This window comes from Amaranthus tricolor, chromosome 2, assembly GCF_026212465.1.
Source record: "Amaranthus tricolor cultivar Red isolate AtriRed21 chromosome 2, ASM2621246v1, whole genome shotgun sequence".
NCBI lineage: Eukaryota > Viridiplantae > Streptophyta > Magnoliopsida > Caryophyllales > Amaranthaceae > Amaranthus > Amaranthus tricolor.
Window position 1 is genome coordinate 10,550,261 of NC_080048.1, and position 12,448 is coordinate 10,562,708.

Sequence of the window (12,448 nt, forward strand, 5' to 3'; positions counted from 1 at the left end):
CAAACTGAGTTTTTCCAAGCGCCTTTGTGAACACATCTGCCAATTGAGATGTAGTGGAAACATATGAGGGAGAAATTAGACCATCATTAATTGCATCACGAACAAAGTGACAATCAATCTCAATATGTTTTGTTCTTTCATGAAATACTGGATTCCGGGCAATATGTAACGCGGATTGGCTATCACAAAATAACCGAACAGCCTTTGGATGTTGCACACCCAAACTCAACAACAAAGCTTTTAGCCATTTCAGTTCACAAGTAGCTGAAGCCATTGCTCTATATTTGGCCTCTGCAGAAGACTGAGACATTGTATGTTGTTTCTTGGTTTTCCAAGAGATTGGTGATTTACCAAGAAAAACAAGCCAACCTGTAAGAGAACGACGAGTGATAGGACAAGCCGCCCAATCAGAGTCACACCAACCTTCCAGAGTTAAATCATAATCTGCACTCAACAAAATTCCTCGTCCTGCAGTACCTTTCAAATATCTAACAACACGAAGAGCGGCTTCCCAATGCTCAACACGAGGGGCTTGCATGAACTGAGATAATATATGAACTGAATAAGCCAAGTCAGGCCTCGTGACTGCAAGATATATAAGTCTCCCAACAAGGCGACGATATGACTCCGGATCTGCAAGGAACTCACCCTTGGCCAAGCCAACTTTATGATTCTGCTCAATTGGAAACCCACTTGGTTTTGCTCCCAATAAGCCCGTTTCAGAAATAACATCCAGAGTGTATTTTCGTTGACACAAAAACAATCCTGCAGAACTTCGAGCAACCTCAATGCCCAAAAAATATTTTAGAGGACCCAAGTCCTTCATCTTGAAACAATCACTAAGATAAGCTTTGAAGCTTGAAGGGCAGCAGAATTATTCCCAGAAATAACAAGATCGTCAACATAAACTAGGACATTTATTTGAATTGATGCCTTAGTAAATGTAAATAATGAATAATCGGAGTAAGATTGAAGAAAACCATACTCTTTTAATGCTGCAACAAGCTTTGCAAACCAACACCGAGGCGCTTGTTTGAGACCATATAATGATTTCCGTAGTCTGCATACCAAAGACGGATCTGAACTCTGAAAACCAGGAGGAAGCTTCATGTAAACCTCTTCATCAAGATCACCATGTAAGAAAGCATTATGCACATCCAGTTGATGAAGTTCCCAATTTTTAGAAGCTGCGACTGCAAGAAAAGTACGAATTGTAGTCATCTTGGCTACTGGAGCAAAAGTTTCATTGTAATCAATACCCTCCTGTTGATGATTACCGAGCACTACCAATCGAGACTTCAATCTTTCCACATCACCGTTGGACAAGTATTTTGTCCTATACACCCACTGACTACCAAGAGCGCGCTTTCCAGGCGGAAGACGTTCTAAAGTCCATGTCCCATTATCCTCAAGAGCCTGTATCTCATCTTGCATTGACTTTTTCCAACATTCAGATTTCATAGCCTCCTTAAAAGACTTAGGATCATCACCCTTAACAATTGCTGCAATAAACTTTAAATAATTTACAGAAAAATTATCACAATTAATATAGTGAGCAATAGGATACGGAGTACCTGAAGAGTAATCGGAAAAGGAAGTGGAGGAAGATGGACTTTTAGCAAACACATTATAAGCAACATAATCTCGATGTTTCACATTCGGGAATTTTTCACGCAAGCCTCGACCTAAAGGAACCTCAGCAAGATGATCATGAGTATTGGAAGCGTGGGGTGGCTGCATGATAGGTCGTTTTGCTACCAAAAATAATTCCTAATTCACCTAACTAGTATAGTTGGGTAAGTAGGGTCGAACCACTGTGGAAGGACAAGTAAAATCACAAGTTGAACCAAGTTCACTAACGCTAACAATCAAATGTTGGAAATTTTTGTTTATCTAATATAATGCAAAAACAAGAGATGAATGAAATTCAATAATTAAAAACCTAGGGCTAAGAAGGATTCACTATGCATCGATCATGATTCATGAACAATAATTGGGATAGGAATGAATATAGGCGAAGGAATGTGTTGCTCTCGCAAACAAATTCGACAATCAAACAATAAAAGAAGCTATCGCGATTAAAGCTTAACTGTTCAAAGAAGGAAATCTTTCACTCAAACTCGCAACTTTCGCTTATAGAATTGAGTGAATAAAACTTGCAAATTGGCCAAACATGCAATCAATACAAAACCTATCAATTGAATCACCTAGACAAACCAAGTTTAAATCCTAAAATCAAACAAAAATCATGATCTTTTGCATAGTTTCACCAAGCCCTAGCAATAAAACTACTCACTACGCATATTAAAACTAACAAGAGATTCAAGAATGAAATTCATGGGGGACATTAAATTCAAACTTAATGGAGAGATAATCATGCAAGGATAACGATGATAAACGAGAACAAGAAATTAGGATTGAAAGAAAATACCTTTAATATAATTAAAATTACAAATTCCGATTGTTGAATTACAATCTTCCAAAGCAAGAAATAATAGAAATCCCCATTGATATCAAATCCTAAGGAAAAGAAAAAAAAACCAGAGAAAAAAAAAGCGTGCCCTAAAATTCCCTTCAAATGCTATATATATCTCCTTCCAAAAAGATCGGAGGTTACCGGAAGTTACAAAAAAAATAACTGCTTGACCCGGCCGGGTATGTGGAAACCCGGCCGGGTACGAGGCATAACTAAATCTCAAACATCAAAAGTTTCTAAGTTCAGGAGTAAACCCGGCCGGGTATGTGGAAACCCGGCCGGGTATGTGGAAACCCGCCCGGGTATGAGAGGCTCACCCGGCCGGGTATGTGGAAACCCGCCCGGGTATGAGAGGCTCACCCGGCCGGGTATGTGGAAACCCGGCCGGGTCCGTGTGGCAACTTTTTCCTCCAAATAACGTCTTCAAATTCTTCTAAGTATCAAATGCAAACCCGGCCGGGTATGTGGAAACCCACCCGGGTATGAGAGGCTCACCCGGCCGGGTATGAGGAAACCCACCCGGGTATGAGACCTGGTCAGCACAAAAATGACCTTTGAGTAGCTTATGACCTTCCAACTTGCAAATCTCGCTCCAAGAGTCGATTCCTAGTATAATTAGAGCTTTGTACCTACAAAAATAGATAAGAAACAAACACTCCAACCAAGCATAAAAACCAATAGAAAATTGAGCAAAATACGTGAGAAATGCTATGAAAATACAATGGGGGCATAGTAGAAAATAATGTATAAAATACACATATCAAACTCCCCCGAGCCGAACCTTTGCTTGTCCTCAAGCAAACAAGACAAGGTTCTAAGAATAAAAGTATGCTTCACCCTATAAAAGCAACATCGCAAAACACTCGTGATCACATCCTCTCAATAAAAGCATTCAAATAGTTCAATACCAATTCAAGAGTAAAATATCATACAAGCGAATTCAAGCCTTATCACTAAAGAATAACGAGAAATCAAGGAAAGAGTTCTCACGGGTGACACTCCTCTATCTGTGGCGAGTATAAAATGTACTCGATCGCTCTCCACCCACAAATATGCAAAAGATGTGCATATGAATCAATTTTTGTAGCCTAAAATGCTAATAAGGCACCCTCCCATCTCTACAACACTCATGTGTTTAAAGGGGAAATAATATCACTCGACCTATAGGAGTCGACTCGAAATGCATCACATACTCTCAGATCTTGGCAAGGTATTAAATCGAGGAAGCACATATAACTGCATGATTATCAAGAAGGTCTTTATTAGGCTTGTAATGGGGTTTGGGTCAAAGGTAGGATTCAATTTGAAAATATGCGAGCTGAAAGTCTATTTTGGGGGAGCATAATCTAAAAAGTAACGTAGCCTAAAGATGAGGCTAAAACAACTCCAAATAACTTCAACTCATAACTACCGAACCAACCCAACTAATGGAAAGCACCGTCATATCATCATTAAACGATAAGAGATTTACAACTTGCAAAGGCGAAAATGTACAATAAAATAAAAGATGTGAGACAAATTTTACTCCCTTTTTTTTTTTTTTTTTTTTTTGATTGAAACTACATAAATATGAATAATGAGAAGATGACAACGTATGACAAACCAAGAGGGTTTTTCTCTACTCTTCTTTTTTTTTTTTTAATTTTATTTTTTTATTTTTTTATTTTTTTATTTTTTTATTTTTTTTTAGAAATTAAATTGAACAATGAAGAAGATGATGATATATGACAAACTAGATAAGCACACTCCAACAATGAGGAAATAATCAACCTAACTTAAGTACCCCATGCACGTAAATGTGAGCCAGATGACAGAATATATACCGCCCACTAACTAACAAATTGCTCCCCCAAGCTAGACTTGGGTTGATCAAATAGGGTCAAAAGGTTTATAATGCGGATAGTTATGAAAGAAAATGTAGGGCTTAAAATAAAGGATCATATGGCAATTTATGTCTTCTGAAATAATGTGGCATGGCTTTTAACAAATGAACGCCTTCTATCATGCTCATCATGCGATTACACAGCTAACAAGACCAGTACCAAGCCAAGATGGAGATCAGCGACACACCAGGAACTAATCACTCAAGAAGAAAATAGGAAGATAAAAATCAAAATCCAAGTCCTTACAAGGTAAACTCTTCCTTGTTCCAAACAACAGGTAATAAAGCTCAAAAATACAAGTTTCAATAATACTCAGGAATCGGAAAAGGAATCCAACAGTCTGCAATGACCGGTCTCAGTAATCACATGTGTTAAAAATTTTTCAACCATAGGGTACAGGGAAACATACTTTGTCAAGAATATCCAAAGGGGCATCGAGGGAGAAAGAAATTCATTACAACTAAAAAAAAAACAATACAATATTTTTGGTCACATGTAAACTCCCACTCCTAATGAGTGGTACAAACCATGCAACAGTCCTAAGAAAGCAATAAAAACATTCAAAGCTAAATAATGAAAAGAGTTGGGAAGATCTCACCAATTAACTTCATAATGCAAGCTGAAGCACAAAAATTCATCACGTTATCCAAAGCGCGACTTGCAAAAGAACCTGCAAGAGGAGAGAAACAACCAACTCCAACCAAAACAACTGCACTAAAAGCGGTGGAATATATACAAGAGAGTAAGCTAAAGCAACAATCAAGACTCAACCAACTCCAACCAAAACAACTACACTAAAAGCGGTGGAATATATACAAGAGAGTAAGCTAAAGCAACAATCAAGACTCCCTCCCCAAGCCAAATCAAGCACTGTCCACAGAGTTTGAGAGGGGGGCAAGAGCCCACTAACCCATGGGGTCAAAGTCATTATCCTGTTGCTCATCATCATCGTTATCATCCTTTCAAGCATCTCAACTTTGCATATAGGCCGAACTAACCTCTGCACTCTCTTGCTCTTGCTATGACTAAGCTCTTCATTACAAAGAGCTTGTTCAATAGCATTAATTTCAGTCTTCAAAATGTTAGCATCACCTGTAGAAGATTCAAGACAAAGAACGGCCTCCAAAGGATCTTTCAAAAGAGTTAGGGGCAAGTTATCATGACAAATCACATCAACTACATCAATAGCATAGCATTTTTCCTCAAGCATGGGATCTTTCAAAGCATTGTTCAAATTGAAAGTTACATTGTCTTCCCCCACAGAAAGTGTAAGTCTACCATTTTTCACATCAATTACTGCTCCTGCCGTATGAAGGAAAGGTCTTCCTAATATAATAGGAATTTGTCGATCTTCCTCCATATCAAGAACAACAAAATCAACAGGGATATAAAACTTACCTACTCTAACAGGGACGTCCTCTAAAATACCCAAAGGATATTTAACAGAACGGTCGGCCATTTGTAAAGTAATATTGGTGACCTTTAAATCTCCCATTTTCAGTTTAGAACAGACAGAAAAAGGCATTACACTGACACTAGCTCCTAAATCACATAAAGCTTTATCAATAAACAGTGTCCCAATGTGACAGGGGATGGAGAAACTACCAGGATCTTTCAGTTTTGGAGGGGATTTATTTTGTAGCAAAGCACTACATTGTTCAGTAAAAGCAACCGTTTCCACCTCACTAAAAGCTCTTTTCCTAGTCAATATGTCCTTCATGAATTTAGCATAAGTAGGCACTTGTGTGATTAATTCAGTAAAAGGAACTGTTACCTGCAAATTCTTCACTACCTCCAAGAACTTACCGAACTGCTTGTCGAGTTTGTGCTTCACTTGGCGGTTGGGAAAAGGAAGTTTGATGGGAGGCACTTGCAATGCCTCATCTTTCGCTTTCTCCTTCTCTTGCACTGCCTCAGAAGGTGCTTCATCAATAACCACTTCAGGAATGCCCAAATCTTTCGAATTTGACTCTTCATTGCGAGGCATGGGTGGCTTATCATAACTCAACCCGCTCCTTGTAGTGATTGCATTGGCGGTCTCCTTGCCATGTGGTTGAGTGGGTTGGCCGGGCAATGCTCCTGCTTGTCTAGAGGAGCTAGATGCAGCTAATTGAGCGACTTGAGTTTCAAGCATTTTATTGTGAGTACCGAGTTGCTCAAGCTGTTTGGCCATTGGGCCATCATGTTTTTCAATTCCCCCAATTCGGATTGGAGTTGTTGGTTCTGAAATTGCTGCTGTTGATGGCCTTGAGGAGGCCTTTGGAAACCGGGTGGTCCTTGATTGGGCTGATATTGCTGATGTTGCCCATATTGTTGTTGTGGTGCTTGTGGTGGATAGTGTTGTTGTTGAGGATTTAACACATTATTGCTGCGATATGACAAGTTAGGATGATTTCGAACTCCAGGGTAGTAGCTATTGTTGTTGAAAGGAGGACGAGCTTGAAAAGCATTGACTTGCTCTGGCACTCCCATAGCTCCATTGGGATTTACAGAACACTCCATTAGAGAATGACCATGCACACCGCAATAATCACAAGCAACTCCACCTTGGCTAGAGGTAGCCATAGCATTGACGGGCATAGATGTATTAGCACTCATGCGCATCCCATCAATTTTCGCATTCAAAGCTGAGATTTGTGATGATAAAAGGGAATAAGTTTCAACTTCATGCTTCCCCTTCCTTGGTGCTTGAGCTGCGCGCCTAGATGAGCTATTCCATTGATTTTCAGCAAGAGTATCCAAGAGTGAAATAGCCTCAGAAGTTTGTTTGTTCATGAAAGATCCGCCAGCCGCACCATCTACCATCCTCTTGGTCTCATTATCAAGACCATTATAAAATGATTGCATAAGAAATTCCTTCTCAATACCGTGATGTGGGCACATATATTGGTAATCTTTGAATCTCTCCCACGCATCATGAAAAGTTTCCCCCGCATCTTGTGAGAAACTATAGAGCTTAACTCTGTAGTCGTGAGTCCTATAACCGGGATAATACCTTACTAAGAAAGCATCAGACAATTGCGCCCAAGTAGTAATGGTGTTGGGAAGAGAGTTATACCAACGTTGAGCCTTGCCCGCCAAAGAGAAACGAAAAAGGTATAAGTAGAGCTCGTCGTCAGTCATCCCAGTAATCTTTTGTAGAGAACATGCTTGAAGGAATTTCTGCAGATGATCAACGGGTTCTTCATTGTCAAGACCATAGAACTGATTTCCTGTGATCATATTCATAACATGGGATTTGATGTCAAAGTTTCCAGCATTAGTAGTCGGCATCCTAATCCCCGCGGTAACATTGCTAGCCTTGGGCTGTGTAGACTGCCTAAGAGTTCTCTCGGGAGCCTGAGCCGCCATGTCAAGAGATTGAGAGGCTTGTTTAGCTTGTTTACGAGCCTCCGCTCTCCTTTTCTTTGCACTTGCGTGTGTTCTACGAGCAGTTGCCTCAACCTCAGGATCAAAAAGCAAAGGTTGCTTGTTGGTACTCCTGGTCATGCACAAAAACACTAGAACAAACGTAAATACACTCGAAGAACAGTTGTTCCTCGAGTGGGTTAGCAAAAGCAAACGCTAAATTCAAAAAGTAAAATTGTTGCCCTTCCCCGGCAACGGCGCCAAATTTTGATAGGTCGTTTTGCTACCAAAAATAATTCCTAATTCACCTAACTAGTATAGTTGGGTAAGTAGGGTCGAACCACTGTGGAAGGACAAGTAAAATCACAAGTTGAACCAAGTTCACTAACGCTAACAATCAAATGTTGGAAATTTTTGTTTATCTAATATAATGCAAAAACAAGAGATGAATGAAATTCAATAATTAAAAACCTAGGGCTAAGAAGGATTCACTATGCATCGATCATGATTCATGAACAATAATTGGGATAGGAATGAATATAGGCGAAGGAATGTGTTGCTCTCGCAAACAAATTCGACAATCAAACAATAAAAGAAGCTATCGCGATTAAAGCTTAACTGTTCAAAGAAGGAAATCTTTCACTCAAACTCGCAACTTTCGCTTATAGAATTGAGTGAATAAAACTTGCAAATTGGCCAAACATGCAATCAATACAAAACCTATCAATTGAATCACCTAGACAAACCAAGTTTAAATCCTAAAATCAAACAAAAATCATGATCTTTTGCATAGTTTCACCAAGCCCTAGCAATAAAACTACTCACTACGCATATTAAAACTAACAAGAGATTCAAGAATGAAATTCATGGGGGACATTAAATTCAAACTTAATGGAGAGATAATCATGCAAGGATAACGATGATAAACGAGAACAAGAAATTAGGATTGAAAGAAAATACCTTTAATATAATTAAAATTACAAATTCCGATTGTTGAATTACAATCTTCCAAAGCAAGAAATAATAGAAATCCCCATTGATATCAAATCCTAAGGAAAAGAAAAAAAAACCAGAGAAAAAAAAAGCGTGCCCTAAAATTCCCTTCAAATGCTATATATATCTCCTTCCAAAAAGATCGGAGGTTACCGGAAGTTACAAAAAAAATAACTGCTTGACCCGGCCGGGTATGTGGAAACCCGGCCGGGTACGAGGCATAACTAAATCTCAAACATCAAAAGTTTCTAAGTTCAGGAGTAAACCCGGCCGGGTATGTGGAAACCCGGCCGGGTATGTGGAAACCCGCCCGGGTATGAGAGGCTCACCCGGCCGGGTATGTGGAAACCCGCCCGGGTATGAGAGGCTCACCCGGCCGGGTATGTGGAAACCCGGCCGGGTCCGTGTGGCAACTTTTTCCTCCAAATAACGTCTTCAAATTCTTCTAAGTATCAAATGCAAACCCGGCCGGGTATGTGGAAACCCACCCGGGTATGAGAGGCTCACCCGGCCGGGTATGAGGAAACCCACCCGGGTATGAGACCTGGTCAGCACAAAAATGACCTTTGAGTAGCTTATGACCTTCCAACTTGCAAATCTCGCTCCAAGAGTCGATTCCTAGTATAATTAGAGCTTTGTACCTACAAAAATAGATAAGAAACAAACACTCCAACCAAGCATAAAAACCAATAGAAAATTGAGCAAAATACGTGAGAAATGCTATGAAAATACAATGGGGGCATAGTAGAAAATAATGTATAAAATACACATATCACTGCATTGACGAGCTGTCACTACTCGTTGGACCAGTAGGCGTTGGATTTCCAGCGGCCTGATCAAAAGCTGGGTGGGCGACTGGCAGCGGGGGTGTCAGCGTTTACTAGGTCTTGTTGCTGCTCCGTACCTCCGTTTTCTGTATTTTCTAGCACTTCCTCTATGCATACATCACTCTCCTCTTCACACACCACATCATTAATACCAATATCCGAAAAATCCATATGAACGTCCTCATCAGAGAAACAAGTACTAGGATTAATATTCACATCTTTCGGATTTTGAAAAGGAAAAATATCCTCTAAAAACTTCACATCTCTAGACACAAAGAAGACCTTAGCATCAAGGTCGAACAAGCGCCACCCTTTTTGACCAAAAGGATACCCTACAAACACACACTTACGACTTTTGCTTGCAAATTTGTCACCAAGGGTTTTTTGATTGTGAGCAAAGCATAGACAACCAAAAATACGAATTGCATCAAACATGGGAGGTTTATTGAAAAGTATTTTAAACGGGGTTTTATTTTGCAAGAGAGGTGTAGGAGTGCGGTTAATAAGATGAGCTGTAGTTAAGACACATTCTCCCCAAAAATAAATAAGCAAATTTGCTTGAAACCTCAAAGCTCTTGCAACACTCAGAATATGTTTATGTTTTCTCTCAACCCTCCCATTCTGTTGTGGAGTTCCCACACATGAAGATCGAAATAATATACCCGTGGCAGTAAAATAATCAAACAAACAATTAAATTCAGTGCCGTTATCACTTTGAACAATTTTAATTGTTTGTGAAAACTGTCTATCAACCATAGCCACAAAAGTCATAAAGGTACGAAACACTTCCGTTTTATCAAACAATAAATAAATCCAAACAGCCCTGGACTAATCATCAACAATGGTCAAAAAATAACGAGCCTTGCAAGACGAAACATGTCTGTAAGGACCCCACAAATCACAATGAATTTTCTCAAAAATTCTGGAACTATTGTTTGCACTTAAAGGAAACTTCTCTCTATGATGCTTAGCACGATAACACACTTCACATCCTTTATTCAAACTACTTTTATGACTACTAACATGAGGAAGCAACTTAACTACTCTCTCGGAAGGATGCCCCATACGCTTATGCCATAATTCCAGATTTGAAGAAGCTTCAATTGCAGAGACTCAAGGTACCCCTGCCGTGTTGCTAAAATAGAAAAGTCCATCTCTCCTAATTCCCATTCCAATCAGCTTCTTCATGGGGTCCTGTATTGCACACATCTAAGAATTAAATTGGACAATAGTTTGTAAATTATCGTTGAGTTGAGAAACAGAAAGTAAATTGCAACTTAAAGTAGGCACATATAGAACATTAGAAAGAGTGATGAAATCAGACAAGCGCACTGAACACTGTAATGTGGCATGTACGGTTTCACCATTGGGCAAGCCAACTGGACAGCTTATAAATTTTGTACTCCCTCCTATTCAGCTGAACTGTCCCATTTCCTTTTATGGTCAAGTCACCTTAAATGTCTCATTTCTATTTTTGGCATGGATTTTTGACTATTATACCCTTAGTACTTTATCCTATTTTCAATTATACCCTTTATTACCCTTACTAATTTTCCCTCCCTTATAATTAATTAACATAATTAAATCTTAATTAATTCTAATTAATCCCACCCTTTTACACTCCCTCCCTTTATAAACCTAAAACCCTACCCATTACCCTTTTGATATTCTGCCGTTTTCTCTTAATCTTCCATTGAAAGCTTCACCTTCTTCCTTATCGTGTTTCTTGTTCTTCTCTGAAAACCCTAAATCTGGGTTGAAGGTTCACCATCTTCCTTTATTTCTTCTGTGTAGTTGTCATGGCAAACTCCAGTTCGCCTTTAAAATCCCCCCTGAAGAATCGTAACTCGACAATCGACTCACCCATGAAAAACCCTAACTCGCGTACTTCTTTACTTCTGAGAATCCCCAAATCTCCTTACAAATCGCCTTCTAAGATAGACTTAAAGGGGTTCGATGATGGAAACCCTAGATCTGGACTGAAATCGTTTGATGAAGAGTCTTATGATTACAATGATGACTCCACTTCTGTTGAGACTGATCCTAAGTGGGGAAGAGAACTTGACTCTGAAGGTGAACCCATTTACACACCAGAGCCTGATATGTATCCTGATCGTGAATATTCTTCCATTGATGCTGTTTTTTCGAATACTGATTGTGAAGAAGAAGATTAGCTTGATAAGCTTGGTCCTTTCTCAAGTGAGTTTCTGTTTGTGTTGGTGCATGTTCATTTTGACTGATGATGATTTTTAAGTTAAACGTTTTTTTATGCATTTAATTTCATTGCTCTGTGATCTCAAAGTGAGAGCAGTTTTAGCCACCAAAAAATCGAACAAAGGGGGTTTGGATTGTTTAACAACGTTTAATGCACAAAGATGTTCGATTTTATACTCAATGATTTCAAAAAAAAAAGAAATTTACCTGAGAGTTCTAAAACAACCAATTTTTTTTTTGTAGGAGCCATTGTTTTAGATGATTGTGTAATAAATGACCATTGTCATTGTCTATTTATGCTTTCTGTTTTGTAATGTTATGATTGATTTTTTCTTCTTGTTGCACATTTCATTTTTGGCGCCACACTTTCTGTTTTCTCAAATTTTGGCTGTGTGCTTTGGGAATTTTCTTGAATTGTTGGCGGCAGTTTCTGATTATGTAATCAATTCCTTCTTTTTGGACATTTTAATTTTGGGTTTCAAAATAATGTGGGTACTGTGATGATATTTTCCATTTTGAAAAATTGGTTGTTTATAAATTGGAGGCTATTTAACAAATTATTAATGCATTTTTTGGGTAATTTGGAAAATCTGAAGTCAATGATCGGAAAAAAATTCGCACTCACATGATCAATAACGACTGCAACTACACCGAAGCTGTTGAAGAATTGAGAAGGCTCTCGGAGATACCGTAATTGATGTAATTTA

The 12,448-nt window shown here is 38.9% G+C and overlaps 1 protein-coding gene and 1 non-coding gene across 2 annotated transcripts; one reads left to right on the forward strand and one right to left on the reverse strand.

Annotated features, from left to right (window-relative positions):
* Window positions 1-278: 278 nt before the first annotated feature.
* On the reverse strand, window positions 279-826 carry LOC130805498 (uncharacterized mitochondrial protein AtMg00810-like). The gene is made up of 2 exons (XM_057670273.1): window positions 370-826; window positions 279-301 (listed from the first exon to the last, which is right to left on the reverse strand). The coding sequence occupies exons 1-2, from the start codon at window positions 824-826 to the stop codon at window positions 279-281; spliced, it is 480 nt and encodes a 159-aa protein (XP_057526256.1).
* Window positions 827-7,222: 6,396 nt separating this feature from the next.
* On the forward strand, window positions 7,223-7,330 carry LOC130807100 (small nucleolar RNA R71). The gene has a single exon (XR_009040472.1). It is a non-coding gene; the product is annotated as a small nucleolar RNA R71 (small nucleolar RNA).
* Window positions 7,331-12,448: the final 5,118 nt, after the last annotated feature.